Below are 20,167 nucleotides of genomic sequence, written 5' to 3'. Positions count from 1 at the left end.
CAGTCAAACAGACAGTCAAACAAAGTCAAACAGACAGATAAACAGTCAGACAGACAGTCAAACAGACAGACAGTCAAACAAAGTCAAACAGACAGATAAACAGTCAGACAAACAGTCAAACAGAGAAACAGTCAAACAAACAAACAGTCAAACAGACAGACAGTCAAACAAAGTCAAACAGACAGATAAACAGTCAAACAAACAGATAAACAGTCAGACAAACAGACAGACAGACAGACACAGTCAAACAGACAGATAAACAGTCAGACAAACAGTCAAACAAACAGTCAGACAGACAGAAAGATAAACAGTCAGACAAACAGACAGACAGACAAACAGTCAAACAGACAGATAAACAGTCAGACAAACAGTCAAACAGACAGACAGTCAAACAAAGTCAAACAGACAGATAAACGGTCAGACAAACAGTCAGACAGACAGTCAAACAGACAGACAGTCAAACAAAGTCAAACAGACAAACAGTCAAACAGACAGATTAACAGTCAGACAAACAGACAAACAGTCAAACAAACAAACAGTCAAACCGACAAACAAACAGTCAGACAGACAGTCAAATAAACAGTCAAATAAACAGATAAACAGTCAGACAAACAGACAAACAAACAGTCAGACAGACAGACAGTCAAACAAAGTCAAACAGAAAAACAGTCAAACAGACAGATTAACAGTCAGACAAACAGACAAACAGTCAAACAAACAAACAGTCAAACCGACAAACAAACAGTCAGACAGACAGTCAAACAGACAGACAGTCAAACAAAGTCAAACAGACAGATAAACAGTCAGACAAACAGTCAAACAAACAGATAAACAGTCAGACAAACAGACAGACAGACAGACAGTCAAACAGACAGATAAACAGTCAGACAAACAGTCAAACAAACAGTCAGACAGACAGACAAACAGTCAAACAGAAAGATAAACAGTCAGACAAACAGACAGACAGTCAAACAAAGTCAGACAGACAGTCAAACAAAGTCAGACAAACAGTCAAACAGACAAACAGTCAAACAAACAAACAGTCAAACAAACAGTCAGACAGACAGTCAAACAGACAGATAAACAGTCAAACAGACAAACAGTCAAACAGACAAACAGTCAAACAAACAAACAGTCAAACAGACAGGCAGTCAAACAAAGTCAAACAGACAGATAAACAGTCAGACAAACAGTCAAACAGACAAACAGTCAAACAAACAGTCAGACAGACAGTCAAACAAAGTCAAACAGACAAACAGTCAAACAAACAAACAGTCAAACAGTCAAACAAACAGTCAGACAGACAGTCAAACAGACAGACAGTCAAACAGTCAAACAGACAGAGTCAAACAAAGTCAAACAGACAGATAAACAGTCAGACAAACAGTCAAACAGACAAACAGTCAAAAAAACAGTCAGACAGACAGTCAAACAGACAGTCAAACAGACAGATAAACAGTCAGACAGACAGTCAAACAGACAGACAGTCAAACAAAGTCAAACAGACAGATAAACAGTCAGACAAACAGTCAAACAGAGAAACAGTCAAACAAACAGTCAAACAGACAGACAGTCAAACAAAGTCAAACAGACAGATAAACAGTCAGACAAACAGTCAAACAAACAGATACACAGACAGACAGACACAGTCAAACAGACAGATAAACAGTCAGACAAACAGTCAAACAAAGAAAGATAAACAGTCAGACAAACAGACAGACAGACAGACAGACAGACAGACAAACAGTCAAACAGACAGATAAACAGTCAGACAAACAGTCAGACAGACAGTCAAACAAAGTCAAACAGACAGATAAACGGTCAGACAAACAGTCAGACAGACAGTCAAACAGACAGACAGTCAAACAAAGTCAAACAGACAGATAAACAGTCAGACAAACAGTCAAACAAACAGATAAACAGTCAGACAAACAGTCAAACAGACAAACAAACAGTCAGACAGACAGACAGTCAAACAAAGTCAAACAGACAAACAGTCAAACAGTCAGACAAACAGACAAACAGTCAAACAAACAGTCAAACAGACAAACAAACAGACAGACAGTCAAACAAAGTCAAACAGACAGATAAACAGTCAGACAAACAGTCAAACAAACAGATAAACAGTCAGACAAACAGACAGACAGACAGACAGACAGACAGTCAAACAGAAAGATAAACAGTCAGACAAACAGTCAAACAAACAGTCAGACAGACAGACAAACAGTCAAACAGAAAGATAAACAGTCAGACAAACAGACAGACAGTCAAACAAAGTCAGACAGACAGTCAAACAAAGTCAGACAAACAGTCAAACAGACAAACAAACAAACAGTCAAACAAACAGTCAGACAGACAGTCAAACAGACAGATAAACAGTCAAACAGACAAACAGTCAAACAGACAAACAGTCAAACAAACAAACAGTCAAACAGACAGACAGTCAAACAAAGTCAAACAGACAGATAAACAGTCAGACAAACAGTCAAACAGACAAACAGTCAAACAAACAGTCAGACAGACAGTCAAACAGACAGACAGTCAAACAAAGTCAAACAGACAAACAGTCAAACAAACAAACAGTCAAACAAACAGTCAGACAGACAGTCAAACAGACAGACAGTCAAACAGACAGATAAACAGTCAGACAAACAGTCTAACAGACAAACAGTCAAACAAACAGTCAAACAGACAGACAGTCAAACAAAGTCAAACAGACAAACAGTCAAACAAACAAACAGTCAAACAAACAGTCAGACAGACAGTCAAACAAAGTCAAACAGACAGATAAACAGTCAGACAAACCGTCAAACAGACAAACAGACAAACAGTCAAACAAACAGTCAAACAAACAGTCAGACAGACAGTCAAACAGACAGACAGTCAAACAGACAGATAAACAGTCAAACAGATAAACAGTCAAACAGAAAAACAGTCAAACAAACAGTCAAAGTCAAACAGACAGATAAACAGTCAGACAAACAGTCAAACAGACAAACAGTCAAACAAACAGTCAGACAGACAGTCAAACAGACAGTCAAACAAAGTCAAACAGACAGATAAACAGTCAGACAGACAGTCAAACAGACAGACAGTCAAACAAAGTCAAACAGACAGATAAACAGTCAGACAAACAGTCAGACAGACAGTCAAACAGACAGTCAAACAAAGTCAAACAGACAGATAAACAGTCAGACAGACAGTCAAACAGACAGACAGTCAAACAAAGTCAAACAGACAGATAAACAGTCAGACAAACAGATAAACAGTCAGACAAACAGACAGACAGACACAGTCAAACAGACAGATAAACAGTCAGACAAACAGTCAAACAAACAGTCAGACAGACAGAAAGATAAACAGTCAAACAGACAGACAGACAAACAGTCAAACAGACAGATAAACAGTCAGTCAAACAGACAGACAGTCAAACAAAGTCAAACAGACAGATAAACAGTCAGACAAACAGTCAGACAGACAGTCAAACAGACAGACAGTCAAACAAAGTCAAACAGACAGATAAACAGTCAGACAAACAGTCAAACAAACAGATAAACAGTCAGACAAACAGTCAAACAGACAAACAAACAGACAGACAGTCAAACAAAGTCAAACAGACAAACAGTCAAACAGACAAACAGTCAAACAAACAAAGTCAAACAGACAAACAAACAGTCAGACAGTCAAACAGACAGACAGTCAAACAAAGTCAAACAGAGAGATAAACAGTCAGACAAACAGTCAAACAAACAGATAAACAGACAGACAGACAGACAGACAGACAGACAGACAAACAGTCAAACAAACAGTCAAACAGTCAAAGTCAAACAGACAGATAAACAGTCAGACAAACAGTCAATCAAACAGATAAACAGTCAAACAGACAAACAGTCAAACAAACAGTCAAACAGTCAAAGTCAAACAGAGAGATAAACAGTCAGACAAACAGTCAAACAAACAGATAAACAGTCAAACAGATAAACAGTCAAACAGACAAACAGTCAAACAAACAGTCAAACAGTCAAAGTCAAACAGACAGATAAACAGTCAGACAAACAGTCAAACAGACAAACAGTCAAACAAACAGTCAGACAGACAGTCAAACAGACAGTCAAACAAAGTCAAACAGACAGATAAACAGTCAGACAGACAGTCAAACAAAGTCAAACTGACAGATAAACAGTCAGACAAACAGATAAACAGTCAGACAAACAGACAGACAGACACAGTCAAACAGACAGATAAACAGTCAGACAAACAGTCAAACAAACAGTCAGACAGACAGAAAGATAAACAGTCAAACAGACAGACAGACAGACAGACAGACAAACAGTCAAACAGACAGATAAACAGTCAGTCAAACAGACAGACAGTCAAAGTCAAACAGACAGATAAACAGTCAGACAAACAGTCAGACAGACAGTCAAACAGACAGACAGTCAAACAAAGTCAAACAGACAGATAAACAGTCAGACAAACAGTCAAACAAACAGATAAACAGTCAGACAAACAGTCAAACAGACAAACAAACAGACAGACAGTCAAACAAAGTCAAACAGACAAACAGTCAAACAAGGCAAGGCAAGGCAAGGCAAGGCAAGTTTATTTATATAGCACATTTCATACACAATGGCAATTCAAAGTGCTTTACATAGAAGAAATTAAAATAATGAAAAGAAATAAGAATAATTAAAACAGTTTAGAAAAATAAAATAAAATACAGTACTTTTAAAAAATAAAAAGGAATATTTATTATAGATCTTTCTTTCAAAGGATTCCCTTAAGACTTAAATCTTTCAACCTTCTTTTAACCTTCAATCTTCTTACGACTTCCATCTATCAACTTTCCTTTAACTTTCTTTTCTCCCTCATTTACTCACACGTTCTTTTCACTTTCTTTAGCACTTTAGCACTGCGTTCACATTCTTTCTCAGACGAAAACTTTAATATCGTCATTTAAATACTGTTCTACTTTCAAACCCACATTAATCACTTTCACATTATCACCTTCTGAGTGGGCATTTACAGTTTCGGGCTAAATGCCCTGCTGACATAGGAGAAATTAAAATAATTAAAAGAAATAAGAATAATTAAAACAGTTTAGAAAAATAGAGTAAAATACAGTACAGTACAAACAGTCGGACGAACAGCGGCACAGTGCTCATTCAGTAAATGCACAGCTAAACAGAAGTGTTTTGAGTCTAGATTTGAATGTGACCACTGTAGGAGCACATCTGATCTCTTCTGGAAGCTGGTTCCAGCTGTGGCTGGCATAATAGCTAAAAGCAGACTCACCATGCTTAGAGTGAACCCTTGGTATTTCTAGCTGATATGATCCTAATGATCTGAGTGATCTGTTGGGTTTATATTCAGTGAGCATATCTGCAATGTATTGAGGTCCTAGGCCATTGAATGATTTATATACCAGTAATAATACTTTGAAATCAATCCTAAATCTAACTGGGAGCCAGTGTAAAGACCTGAGGACTGGTGTGATATGTTCATATTTTCTGGTTCTGCTCAGAATCCTGGCGGCAGCGTTCTGTATGAGCTGCAACTGTCTTATGGTCTTTTTGGGAAGGCCAGTGAGGAGTCCATTACAATAATCCACCCTGCTGGTGATGAAAGCATGCACAAGTTTCTCTAAGTCTTGTCTGGAAACAAAGCATCTAATTCTTGCAATATTTTTCAGATGATAGTATGCTGATTTAGTTATTGCTTTGACATGACTACTGAAACTAAGGTCTGACTCTAGTGTCACACCAAGATTCCTGACTTGATGTTTAGTTGTTTTACCCCTAGAGTGAAGGTATGCGTTCACTTTGAGAACTTCATCTTTGTTTCCAAACGCAATAACTTCAGTTTTGTCTTTGTTTAATTGAAGAAAGTTTTGACACATCCAACTGTTGACTTCGTCAATGCATCGGCACAGGGAGTCAATGGGGCTGTAATCGTTAGGCGATAGGGCTAAATACAGCTGTGTGTCGTCTGCATAGCTGTGGTAAGCAATTTGGTTATTTCTCATTATTTGGCTCATTGGGAGCATATACAGGTTGAACAGGAGTGGCGCAAGAATTGAGCCTTGAGGGACTCCGCATGTCATGGATGTCCACTCAGACTTATGGTCTCCTATACTCACATAATAACCTCTCCCATCTAAGCATGACCTGAACCATTTTAGGACTATCCCAGATAGCCCCACCCAGTTTTCCAGCCTGTCAAGAAGTATGTTGTGATCGACAGTGTCAAATGCAGCACTGAGGTCGAGTAGTACCAGCACTGATAATTTGCCTGAATCAGTATTTAAGCGAATATCGATTATTATCTTTATGAGCGCTGTCTCTGTGCTGTGATGCGGTCGGAAACCAGATTGAAAATTATCAAAGTATCCATTCGAGCTTAAGAATTTGTTCAGCTGATTGAAGACAACTTTTTCAATGATCTTGCCTATGAAAGGAAGATTTGAGATCGGTCTATAGTTGCTTAATATGGTCTTATCCAGATTGCTCTTTTTCAGGAGGGGCTTGACAACTGCAGTTTTCAGGGAGTTTGGAAAACTCCCAGAGAGAAGTGAGGCATTTACCACTTCTAGAAGATCTGCTTCTAAACTGTTTAGCACAATTTTGAAGAAAGATGTGGGAAGTGTGTCAAGGGCGCATGTTGATGTTTTAAGGTGTTGTACGGTTTCTTCCAAAATTTTGCCATCAATTTCTTTGAAGTCAGACATAGTAACTACTTTCTCAGGTGGTCTGATCTGTCTGACCTCAGTGCAACTCAAGGATGTGCTGATCACCTTTCTGATATTATTGATTTTCTCAGAGAAGAAAGAAGCAAACTCACTGCACTTGCTGTTTGAGAGCATTTCACTAGGAATCTGGCTTGGGGGGTTTGTCAGTCTCTCTACAGTAGCAAAAAGAGTGCGTGTGTTGTTTAAATTGCTGTTTATAATATTTGAGAAGAAAGTCTGTCTAGCTTTGCCTAGTTCCATATTGAAAGCATGCAGGCTGTCTTTGTAGATGTTATAATGGACTACAAGTTTTGTCTTCCGCCACATGCGCTCTGCTTTTCTGCATTGTCTTTTCATATGTTGCACTGCTGTTGAGTTTCTCCAAGGTGCTTTTTGTCTGCCACTCTTCTTCCTGACTTTAACAGGAGCAATATCATCAATTATATTTTTATAATTATAGGCTTGATAAATCGTCTCCATGCTTGTGATAAAACAGACAAACAAACAAAGTCAAACAGACAAACAAACAGTCAGACAGACAGTCAAACAGACAGACAGTCAAACAAAGTCAAACAGAGAGATAAACAGTCAGACAAACAGTCAAACAAACAGATAAACAGTCAAACAGACAAACAGTCAAACAAAGTCAAACAGACAAACAAACAGTCAGACAGACAGACAGTCAAACAGACAGACAGACAGTCAAACAAAGTCAAACAGAGAGATAAACAGTCAGACAAACAGTCAAACAAACAGATAAACAGTCAAACAAACAGATAAACAGTCAAACAAACAGATAAACAGTCAGACAGACAGACAGACAGACAGACAGACAGACAGTCAAACAAACAGACAAACAGTCAAACAAACAGTCAGATAGTCAAACAAAGTCAGACAGACAGTCAAACAAAGTCAAACAGACAGATAAACAGTCAGACAAACAGTCAAACACAGACTAACAGTCAGTCAGTCAGACAGACAGACAGACAGACAGTTGTGGTAGAGATTATCCGAGAACAAATAGTTTTTGTCCTCAGGGTGACGTCTCAACCTGTACACACAACAGCACTGAGGCCGATTACAGAGATCTTTCACACAGGACAGGAGTGTGTGAGCTCGGCCAACTTTACATGTATAAATGCTGCACAAATGAGTCACGTCAGATTAATTGTTGTTTAACTGTATTTGTGTAAGCTATCACACTACCGTCTTTATGCGGATGCTCTCAAAGCGTGAAGCAACTAAGGGCAAAAAACAGTTTTCATTGCAAATGTGTTGAAAAACAGAAACATATGTTTGGTGACATAAATCACAACAATCCTATGCTTCCTTACAACGGAAGTTTTTATGCTAATATTTGAAGCTTCCACTTCAAACATGGAAGTGTGATAAAGGCCTATTTGATGAAAAATACAGTCAAAACAGAATTATATATATATATATATATATATATATATATATATATATATATATATATATATATATATATATATATGGTGCTGAGTCACATTTGACATGGTCTTTGTCTTGATATTTTTAGGTATGGAAAGATTGTGTCCACCAAAGCTATTCTGGACAAAACTACCAACAAGTGCAAAGGTGAGTGCAAATCACACCTCACTTCTTAATGTTTCATTGCCAATGACATATAGCCTATGCATCTGATGTAAATATCTTACTTTTTGTATGTATATATGTAGGTTATGGCTTTGTGGATTTCGACAGTCCTCCAGCAGCGCAGAAGGCCGTGACGGCGCTCAAGGCCAGTGGGGTTCAAGCTCAGATGGCCAAGGTAGGATATTATTACAGAAATACCTTATGAACATGACGTCCATTCAGCACATAAACCACTGGAACAGTCTGAATAAACTGGCTTTGCCGCTTCACTTTTAGCAGTATGTAGTGAGGAGGTCACCTGTGTTTATTCTGTGAATTCCAGCTCTCTTGCTTAGAAATGTTGTTTCTCGAAGCTGACGTGTTTCCGTTGGAGCAGCGCAGGCTTGATAAATCGTCTCCATGCTTGTGATAAAACTGAATACAGTTCAAGCCACAGTCACACTACACTTTTCATTCCATTCAAACGCATTCAAACGCAAGTTTATCCGAAGAAGTTTCAGAATTTCTCTGCATTCCAAAGTTCAGGATTGGTGAAATAGAAGAAATAGAAGAAGATTCGTAGAAATGTAGCATTTTCAAAGTCTAGTGGAACATAAATGAAAGTATAACAATATGCAATAGTCTCCAAAAGTACACATTAAATCACAGACCGTGTTGTTGTTGTTGTTCGTTCTTATTTTTCATACCCACACCAACTCATGTTTACTTCTGCCATTTTTAGTCATTATTTTTTACCAAAACCTTAACCCAAAATGAAACATTTGCACATTTTTAGAATTAAAAATAAAACAAAAAATAATAAAATATATTTATTAATTAGATAAATAATTTACATTTTTCAGGTTATAGTAATATGATAGCCTAGAAATCTAGACGCACCCTAGCGGCAGCAAAATGTATTTTGCAGCCAGGGCAGTCTAGCAACTCTCCATAGACTTTCAAGCTGCAAAAACCTAAATTGGGTCAGGCCAATCACGTCGTGTATAGAGTAGGCGGGGCGGGCTTAACGTATGACGACAGAGTTGCGACGGTTACCTGGCTGCCACTTGAAAACAAAGAATGACGGCTGCTGGAGAACGTCTTTCGAATCGGCTTTGTCCGCGACTCTGGAGGACTCGGAGTTAAGTTTTTCTGTGTTCGAGATGTGTTCGTCCTTTTTCCGACCAGATATGGCAAAAGTTGAATCTATCAACTAGCTCCGCTGTTGGGAAAATGCTCTGGTTGGTTGAAGCGCTGTCCTATTGCGTGCAGAGGGAATTTGAAAGACAGCCGTTTATCCCGCCCCTCGGATGAGCCGTGTCTATGGTGAGTTGCCAGACCTAACATCTTGATGTAGGTCTGGCTTGCCAGGCTAGTAATATGAGGTAACTGTATGAGTTTAAAATGGTGTAGGGTTAGTTTCAGAGTTAGTACCTAGTTTTTACCAGTAATAATATCTGTTAAAGTAAATATATACTATAGAATATCCGCTACCATTCAAAAGTTTTTTGTTTTTTTTTAGGAATTAAAACTTTTATTCAGAAATTATGCATTAATTTGATCAAATGTGACAGTAAAGACAATTATAATGTTACATAAGCTCTCTAATTTAAATAAAAAATGTTGTTCTTTTGAAATTTCTATTCATCAAAGAATCCCAGGGGAAAAAACACAGTCACACTCAAATATGAATATGAAGCAGCACCACAGTTTCCAACACTGATAATAATCATAAATGTTTCTTGATCAGCAAATCATCATATTAGAATGATTTCTGAAGGATCATGTGACACTGAAGACTGGAGTAATGATCCTGAAAATGCTTTGATCACAGGAATAAATTACACTTTATTATATATTCTCATAGAAAACAGCTGTTTTACATTGTAATAATATTTCACAATATTACCTTTTATCAAGTATTTTTGATCAAATAAATATAGCCGTCTTTCAAAAACATAAAAAAATATGACCCACTCCAAACATTTGACCAGTAGTGTACATGCAGAACAGGGCTGTAAAATAAAGTGCCCTGGAAGAACGTACACATGTACATACCAGCATCATAAACTGTCCCTGCGTGGCTTCCTGGACACCAGTTCAGGTTTGTTGACGTTGGTTAGGTAATGCTTGACTGGTTTAACACACACACACACACACACACACACACACACACACACACACACACACACACACACACACACACACACACACACACACACACACACACACTGATGTGACACTATCTTTACTCCTAGAGATAGGATTAATTGACACATTTGACTACATAAAGATATGTATGTTTATGTCTCTTGGCTCTCTGAGTCTTTTCTCTGGCACATTCTGTGCCATTTGTATGCTGTCTTGCGTGTGTGTGTGTGTGTGTGTGTGTGTGAATGTCTCTGTTGTAATCTTCTGAAATTGATCCCTCGGTGTCTCCCAAACTCCATTTTGCACGACACAGGGAGTGTGTGTGAAACACACACTTTAAATACATGCACACTGATAAATGCTAGCTATACATCAACGGTGAACCTACGAACTTGACATTGAAAAAAACAAACTGATCCACCTCTCTCTGCTTCATTTTAATTGTCTTGTTTTAACTATAAAACTATATAAAACATTTAAAAAAAACTATAAAACATAAGTGAATGCTGTCTGGTCAATACAACATTCCATTCATGATACATGATACAGTGTCATTAAAGTCGGCATGAAACTACTTGCTATCGTCTTTTCTTCCCTGTTGTGTCGTATATCTGAGTGAAACTGCTTCTCAAACGAGAACAAATGTGGGCGGGGTTTGATTATGTCCGTGGGGAATTGATTGGATGGTTGTGGTTTGCTATTGGTGGATCTCATGTGAGTGACAAGAGAAGAGATGAGCTGTCTATCTCTCTAGTCTGGGATAATTGTAAAAACGTCCACTTTCAGCTCGTGGGTCACATATCTTTTTGCTGTGAAATTTTACAGATTTTTAAAAAGTAAAGGTATAAGAATCATTTTATATAGTTAGTAATATTTCAAGATGAACACTTACTAGACTGAAGCAGCTTAAGTTTACTTAATTATCCATATATCATTAGAAAAATCATGTTCAAATGCGAGTATCAAATATGATCATCAGGCTTTTGAGAAAGGTTTATTTGTTCATCTCTTAATCATTGTATTGCATTGCATTATTGTTTTAAAACTACAGAGCTTTGATCATAAAACTAAGCATTTATTTAAATATCTTTCTAAATTATTGGGAGTGTTTATATGCATTTTTTTTATAAGTAATCTGTTATACTGTTATAGGATTTACATTACAATCAGAATTTCATCTTTTATCAGCATCTGCACCAAATTGCTTATTTTTGCTCAATTCGGGCCTCCGAATAAAACTGCGGAGTTTGAGCTTCATATTCTCACTATATCATAGCCATAAAAGCCATCAAATATGATACTCAACAAGAAACACAAATGCATGCCTTTTTAGAAAATTTGTCTAAAGGTTAAAAAAAATATGTTTCTGGCTATTATTTGTATGTGTATGTCAGGCTTTACAGGGTTAACTTCGACAGTCTGATTAAAGAAAATCAGAAAAAGATCTTTGCACATAATCACTTCTGGTTCATTTATCACACTGGAAGTAGAAGGTCAAGTATAGGGCATTGCATTGTGGGATATGGTATTATGTGCAGTGTGTTCTCTGCATCTTTTGGCAGTAGTAGCAGCAGTATGTCATCATCGTCTCGGTATGCGTACAGTCACCGTTTACAGACTGCATAATGCAGGAGTAAGAAGAGTAGTGAGTTAGCATAGCCAGTGAACATGCTTAGTGTTGCTTAAGTGAAAAATGGTCATCAGTGTTGGAAATCATGGTTTATTTTCAGTCTTAAAGAAAGCTTCTGATGTGTTTAGACTCAGGGAGTCTGGGAAGCGTGTCATGGAAACAGGAAGGAGATCTTTTTCTCCAGGGAAAGATGAGACCGGCAGAGCTAGGATGATGTCAGGCTTTTCTGTTTCTCTTTTCACTCTTTTATTGTAGCATTTTCAGACCACTTCATCAGCCTCTCAGTTTTGCGTGTGTGTGTTTGTGTGTGTGTGTGTGTGTGTGCGTTTGTGTGTGTGTGTGTGTGTGTGTGTGCTGTTTTGATGTAAAGCCCAAAGTATACTTTGTTTTTTTGCACAGTTGTAACTTGAATGCATGGCCTTTCAAACTATACTCAATTTGACGTCTAGGCGCACACAGGTGGACATTATGACAACTTGCACTCTGTGGACAGAATGTTTTGTCTCATAACCCATATACACACTTTTATAATCTTTATAGGCTTGTAGGCTAAAGTTGTACAAATGCAGGAACTTTCGAATCTCCTTGTAAATCTCTCATCCATGCAGCCATCCGTTGTTGTAGCTTGCATGCATTACTCTCTGTTCTGTTTATTCAGTTTTTTCTTTGACTAGTTGTGAATCAGCGGCCCAGAAGCACTGTTGCCACCTTGTGGACGAACAAATGACTTAGTGGCAAATAAATAATTGAATGCATGTGCATATTTGTACGCAGTTATAATAACAAACCTAGGGAACGCATAAAAAGTGATGTATACTTTGGGCACTTATTCATTCTCAACACAGTGCCGTAAAGCTCTCTCTCTGCCTGACAAAGAAAGTGTGAGAAGATTTCATATGGATTTTTAAAGGTCTTGGGAGGATGCATTTGAGTCAAGATAACACAGATGACAACACTGTAGCTGTTAGCTAACTTACAAAATGTTATCTTGGCTGGGAGGGCAGGAGCAAAATCTAGTTATGAAATTATTCTATTACTGAATGAAAAAACTGAAGCTTTAAATACATATAATATATAATATATATAATTTAACCAAAGTACCTAGATGGACAACGATTTTGACTCGTCAGCTGATGATAATAAGGGTTTAAACCATTTCAAATCATTATAATTTAAGTCCCAGTTAAAGTGTTAGTTCAACCAAAAAATTTAATTATCCCATAATTTACTGTCCCTCAAGTCATCCTAGGTGTATATAAGTTTCTTCTTTCAACCAAACACAATCGGAGTTATATTAAAGAATATCCTGGCTCTTTCAAGCTTTATAATGGGAGTGAATGGTGCCTTAGATTTTGAAGAAAACAAATCAACAAAGCACATCCATCCATCCATCCATCCATCATAACAGTGCTCCACACGACTCCAGGGGTTAATAACGGCCTTCTGAAGCAAAGCCATGCGTTTTGTAAGAAAAATATCCATATTTATAACTTTATAAACTATAATCACTGGCTTTCGGTAACGGCCTTACATGAGTCTAGTTCCGGCGGAAGAGTGACCTCTGACCCGACACATGACGAGTGACCTCGGACCCGACGCATGACGAGTGACCTCTGACCCGACACATGACGAGTGACCTCGGACCCGACGCATGACGAGTGACCTCTGACCCGCCGCATGACGAGTGACCTCTGGTATGATGAGTGACCTCTGACCCGCCGCATGATGAGTGACCTCTGGTATGAGAAGTGACCTCTGACCCGCCGCATGACGAGTGACCTCTGGTATGACGAGTGACCTCTGACCCCCCGCATGATGAGCGACCTCTGGTATGACGAGTGACCTCTGACCTGACGCATGACGAGTGACCTCTGACCCGACGCATGACGAGTGACCTGTGACCCGACACATAAAGAGTGACCTCTGGTATGACGAGTGACCTCTGACCTGACGCATGACGAGTGACCTCGGACCCGACACATGACGAGTGACCTCTGACCCGCCACATGACGAGTGACCTCTGGTATGACGAGTGACCTCTGACCCGCCACATGATGAGCGACCTCTGGTATGACGAGTGACCTCTGACCTGACGCATGACGAGTGACCTCTGACCCGACGCATGACGAGTGACCTGTGACCCGACGCATGACGAGTGACCTCGGACCCGACGCATGACGAGTGACCTCTGACCCGCCGCATGACGAGTGACCTCTGACCTGACGCATGACGAGTGACCTCTGACCCGACGCATGACGAGTGACCTCTGACCCGACGCATGACGAGTGACCTCTGACCCGCCGCATGACGAGTGACCTCTGACCTGACGCATGACGAGTGACCTCTGACCCGACGCATGACGAGTGACCTCTGACCCACCGCATGACGAGTGACCTCTGGTATGACGAGTGACCTCTGACCTGACGCATGACGAGTGACCTCTGACCCGACGCATGACGAGTGACCTCTGACCAGACGCATGACGAGTGACCTCTGACCCGACGCATGACGAGTGACCTCTGACCCGACACATAAAGTGACCTCTGACCTGACTCATGGCGAGTGACCTCTGACCCGCCACATGACGAGTGACCTCTGGTATGACGAGTGACACCTGACCTGACGCATGATGAGTGACCTCTGACCCGACGCATAAAGAGTGACCTCTGACCCGACTCATGGCGAGTGACCTCTGACCCGACTCATGGCGAGTGACCTCTGACCCACCGCATGACGAGTGACCTCTGGTATGGCGAGTGACCTCTGACCTGACGCACGACGAGTGACCTCCGACCCGACGCACGACGAGTGACCTCCGACCCGACGCACGACGAGTGACCTCTGACCCGACGCACGACTTGTGACCTCTGACCCGATGCATTTTCTGAATCGTGACAGCCCTATTATTTTACCAATTCATAGTTTTCAGTCACGTGACTGACGCGGATACCTGGAGGCCAAAACACCCCTAGAACTGCAGCACAGGCCTGACAGTTTTCCATCTCAAAGGACAAAAAACTAAAATATGTCAACAAAATGCAGGTTTTGGGCATTTGTGATTCACATGTTTCAGGAAAAACAGCGGGACATTTTAAAACGCTTAGCTTGCATTAATGTACCAAGACAGTGATATCTAAAGATCAAATTCACAGCTTATTGATAATGCATACTAAACAGGCAATCAGATGAGCCCAGAATATGACTGCAACTAATTAAATGCTGAAGTGATTTGTTTATGTTTTTCATTGGAAAAACGCTTATCGAGAAACTGAGCTCTGTGTCTATATTCTGTGTTCATCTGCTTGCTTGTACATAATTAATAAGTTGTATATTGAATTTGGTCTTTTAATATGGTGGGTGTTCCTTTAAGGGTGTGATGTCATGTGAAAACTATGAATTGTACGACTGAATAGTACAGTCAGATGTAATTTCTGCATTTATTTCCAGCAACAGGAACAGGATCCCACTAACCTGTACATCTCTAACCTGCCCGTGTCCATGGACGAGCAGGAGCTGGAGGCCATGCTCAAGTCCTTCGGTCAGGTCATTTCCACTCGCATCTTACGGGACGCTAACGGAACCAGCAGAGGAGTCGGCTTCGCTAGGTACTCCATCCATCCATCCATCCATCCATCCATAAATACACATCCATCCATCCATTTATACACATCCATCCATCCATCCATCCATCCATCCATCCATCCATATATACACATCCATCCATATCCATCCATATATACACATCCATCCATATATACACATCCATCCATCCATCCATCCATCCATATATACACATCCATCCATCCATCCATCCATCCATATATACACATCCATCCATCCATCCATCCATCCATATATACACATCCATCCATCCATCCATCCATATATACACATCCATCCATTTCCATCCATATATACACATCCATCCAAATATACACATCCATCCATCCACATATATCCATCCATCCATCCATCCATGTATACACATCCATCCATACATCCATGTATACACATCCATCCATCCATCCATCCATATATACACATCCATCTATCCATCCATCCATATATACACATCCATCCATCCACATATACACATCCATCCATCCAAATATACACATCCATCCATCCATCATCCATCCATCCATCCATCCATCCATCCACCCACATATATCCATCCACATATACACATCCATCTAGCCATCCACATTTACACATATCCACATATACACATCCATCCATCCATCCACATATACACATATACACATCCATCCATCCATCAATCAATCCACATATACACATCCATCTATCCATCCACATATACACACATCCACATCCATCTATCCATCCACATATACACATACACATATACACATCCATCTATCCATCCACATATACACATACACATATACACACACATCTATCCATCCACATATACACATCCATCTATCCATCCACATATACACATACACATATACACATCCATCTATCCATCCACATATACACACATCCACATCCATCTATCCATCCACATATACACATATACACATCCATCTATCATCCACATATACACATACACATATACACATCCATCTATCCATCCACATATACACACATCCACATCCATCTATCCATCGACATATACACATACACATATACACATCCATCTATCCATCCACATATACACATCCACATATACACATATATCCATCCATCCATCCACATATCCACATATACACATATACACATATATCCATCTATCCATCCACATATACACATACACATATACACATCCATCTATCCATACACATATACACATACACATATACACATACACATATACACATCCATCTATCCATCCACATATATCCATCCACATATACACATATATCCATCCATCCATCCACATATACACATCCATATATCCATCCACATATACACATATATCCATCCACATATACACATATATCCATCCACATATACACATATATCCATCCATCCATCCACATATCCACATATACACATCCATCTATCCATCCACATATACATATACACATCCATCTATCCATCCACATATACATATACATAATATACACATCAATCCATCCATCCATCCGAATTTCACAATTTTTCCCACCATTTATTAGTTTACCCATGTCTTTGTATAACAGGATGGAATCTACAGAGAAGTGTGAAGCCATCATTCAGCATTTTAATGGAAAATACATCAAAACCCCACCAGGAGTGCCAGGTAGACAATATATATTTGATTTATTTGATATAAATCCCAATTAAAGACATTTTGAAACTAATATTTTGGTTACTGGTCGCTTCGACTGTAGTACCTTCAGAACCGTTGTTATGCAAGTTTGCTGACGGAGGACAAAAGAAGCGACAGAACCAGACAAAGTACCTACAGAACGGTCGACCCTGGCATAGAGACAGTGATACGGTACGAGCGAGTATTTATATTTACATATGCGAGTAATCATACAGACCCTGTGCATTTGATGTAAAGTTAATCATATTCATTTCCACGTTCAGGGAGGAATGACACTCACATACGACCCAACAGCCTTACAGAACGGGTGAGAACAGACTCTCAGAGCCTGTTTTAATGCATCTACTATTTAATGTGTATATTAAAAATGCTTGTTTATTTGCCTATATATCAGCACAATATTAACTGCTTTTTAACTGAACATCTAACCTAAGTGCTGATGTTTAAGCTTGATTGTTTTTGCTGATTATTTTCAGGTTTTATTCTTCTCCGTACAGCATCGCTCCAAACAGAATGATCGCTCAGACATCTCTGTCTCCATACATGCAATCACAATTACCGTCCTACCAGGTGAGCATCATTAAAGAGGACCTATTCTGCTTTTTTCCATGTTCATCTCTCTTTAGTGTGTAATGTTGCTGTTTGAGCACATAAAAGCTTTGCAAAGTTCTTAAAGTCCTCCTGTAGTCAATAATTGTATCCCTTAAAACTCCTATTTGATCACCAAAATGACATATTTAAAAGTTTTTTCCTATAAGAAAATATTCGTCATACCTTAAAATAGCTTGAATGCAACTCGACACCCTTGCCTCATTTAGTATGCGTGATTCTATGAATATGCAAATGAGCCCCGCCTCCACTCACTCGCTCAGCTCAGAGATCCACTGGTTGACGATCACACGTTGATCTGATTGGTTACAAGGTAGTTTGTGACGTCAGAAACACCAGCGATTTCAAAGCGTGTTTTTGAGACTGTCTTTGGTTCACTGCAGTTTTAAGGAGAAAATACTCAGCAATGCTGTCGACTTATGAATTTACACATGGTTTGTCTTAAAGCAGATTAAAAACACCACATAGACACATAAACAACATTAAAAGCTGGATTTTCACCACAGGGGGGCTATTCTCTATATCAGTGTCAGTGTTTCTGAACTCCCTGAAACGTCTTGAGTTTCTTCCGAACACGTCACAATATTCCTCATTTAAATAATTAATACGCAGAATAAAGGGGCGGGGCCTGGTTGAGTAAGTTAGTAGTGTGTTAAACTGGTGGTTACGGTTAGGGACGGGACATTTCCCAAACACACTCGAAGCGCTCGACCAATCACAACACACTGCTCCAGCCGACCAATCAGAGCACAGTGTGCTTTTCATAAGGAGGGGCTTCATAGAGACTAAACAGAGCGTTACTGACAGACTGGGAAGAGAGGAGCTGCAACAATGGAGAATATGAGGAAATAATCAACATTCAAGCAGGAAAACCTGTTCTAATAGAGCACAAAAACACAATCAAGGCTTTGTAAAATGGCAAACGTGCTGTTTAAAATAATTATATCAGTTCACTGTACACATACTCACACAAATATTATAGAGGAAAAACGTTTTTTGTGCAATATTAATCAAAACACATTAACACACTTATAAGGTCAGAGCAAAATGGTTTACTGATAATGCTTTCCTACATCAACATCTTCTGTTAACTTACTCGTCTGACTCTTCCATGTCTGAGCAGACCTTCATTTCTGATCGCACATTTCTGAATGTCAGTCCAGATTAGATTTTTTTGTAGAGATACTGAGCTCAGTGTGAGCGTGTGCCAAAGCCGACAGCAGCCAGATGGAAGCTCACAGTGACTCAGCAAGTGTTGAGGGAGAATAACCGCAGGGGCTTGTGGGAATTCTGACACCTTATTGAGAGCGGATGGGTGAACAGGCAAAAGCTAACACTATTCGCTGAGGTCCTGTAGGTCTGACACGCGTTTAAAGCGCACTGAATGGCCCATTAGAGGAATGATGCTACAGCTCAGTCTGCTAGCATGTAAGGGCGGCTGGTGGGTTTTAAAATAAAGAGGCATACAACATTTGACCTTCCCAAGGATTTTTTTGACTGCTTTAAAAAAGCTTTTTTGGTCACTTTTAGACAGAACATTTTCAGAAAATGACACATATACAGCAAGACAATAAAACAATAATTGAACTCACCTGAATTTTCAGCATCATTACAGTCTTCATTGTGTCACATGATCCTTCAGAGTCACATGATCCTTCTGAAATCAGTCTAATATGATGATTTGCTGCTCAAGAAACATTTTCCATATTTTTTATGGAAACCGTGAAACTACCATTAAAACGTGTTTACTGTCAAAAGTGACAGTGAAGACATTCAAAATGTTACAAAAGATTTCTTTTTCAAATAAATGCTGTTTATTGAACTTTATGTTCATCAAAGAATCCTGAAAAAAGTTGATAATTTTTAAGTGGATAAAAAAAATGTAAGCAGCAAACCTTTAAAAATCCATAATTATAATAATAAGAACCATTAATTATAATTGAGCACCAATAATAATTGATGATAACTGAGCAGTAAATCATCATATTAGAGTGATTTCTGAAGGATCATGTGACACACTGAAGACTGGAGTAATGATGCTGGAAATTCAGCTTTGATCACAGGAATACATTACATTTTACTGTATTTTCACATAGAAAACAACTATTTCAAATTGTAATCATATTTCACTATTTGTACTGTATTTTTGATCAAATAAATGCAGCCTTAGTGAGCA

At 39.1% G+C, this 20,167-nt stretch overlaps 1 protein-coding gene and 1 long non-coding RNA gene across 6 annotated transcripts in view; one reads left to right on the top strand and one right to left on the bottom strand.

Annotated features, from left to right (window-relative positions):
- The window catches only part of rbms2a (RNA binding motif, single stranded interacting protein 2a), a 72,272-nt gene that overhangs the window by 42,828 nt on the left and 9,277 nt on the right, over positions 1-20,167 (top strand). Inside the window, exons 3-9 of the mRNA XM_082156528.1 lie at positions 8,268-8,326; positions 8,428-8,519; positions 15,552-15,709; positions 17,273-17,352; positions 17,444-17,553; positions 17,646-17,689; positions 17,859-17,952. Of these exons, the coding sequence (XP_082012654.1) occupies positions 8,268-8,326; positions 8,428-8,519; positions 15,552-15,709; positions 17,273-17,352; positions 17,444-17,553; positions 17,646-17,689; positions 17,859-17,952 (637 nt within the window). The remainder of the gene's footprint in view (positions 1-8,267; positions 8,327-8,427; positions 8,520-15,551; positions 15,710-17,272; positions 17,353-17,443; positions 17,554-17,645; positions 17,690-17,858; positions 17,953-20,167) is intronic.
- On the bottom strand, positions 9,703-15,545 carry LOC309488363. Of its 5 annotated transcripts, none has more exons than XR_014202079.1 (3): positions 14,944-15,545; positions 14,743-14,794; positions 9,703-14,671 (listed from the first exon to the last, which is right to left on the bottom strand). It is a non-coding gene; the product is annotated as an uncharacterized lncRNA (long non-coding RNA). The 5 variants fall into 5 exon arrangements; XR_014202080.1 differs by lacking the exon at positions 14,944-15,545 and having other exon boundaries at positions 9,703-13,999; positions 14,045-14,671; positions 14,743-14,851; XR_014202081.1 differs by lacking the exon at positions 14,944-15,545 and having other exon boundaries at positions 9,703-13,999; positions 14,071-14,671; positions 14,743-14,851.

The sequence above is a fragment of the Leuciscus leuciscus genome (assembly GCF_965113295.1).
Source record: "Leuciscus leuciscus genome assembly, chromosome: 23".
Taxonomy (NCBI): Eukaryota; Metazoa; Chordata; class Actinopteri; order Cypriniformes; family Leuciscidae; genus Leuciscus; species Leuciscus leuciscus.
This window is presented reverse-complemented; position numbering and strand designations above follow the sequence as displayed.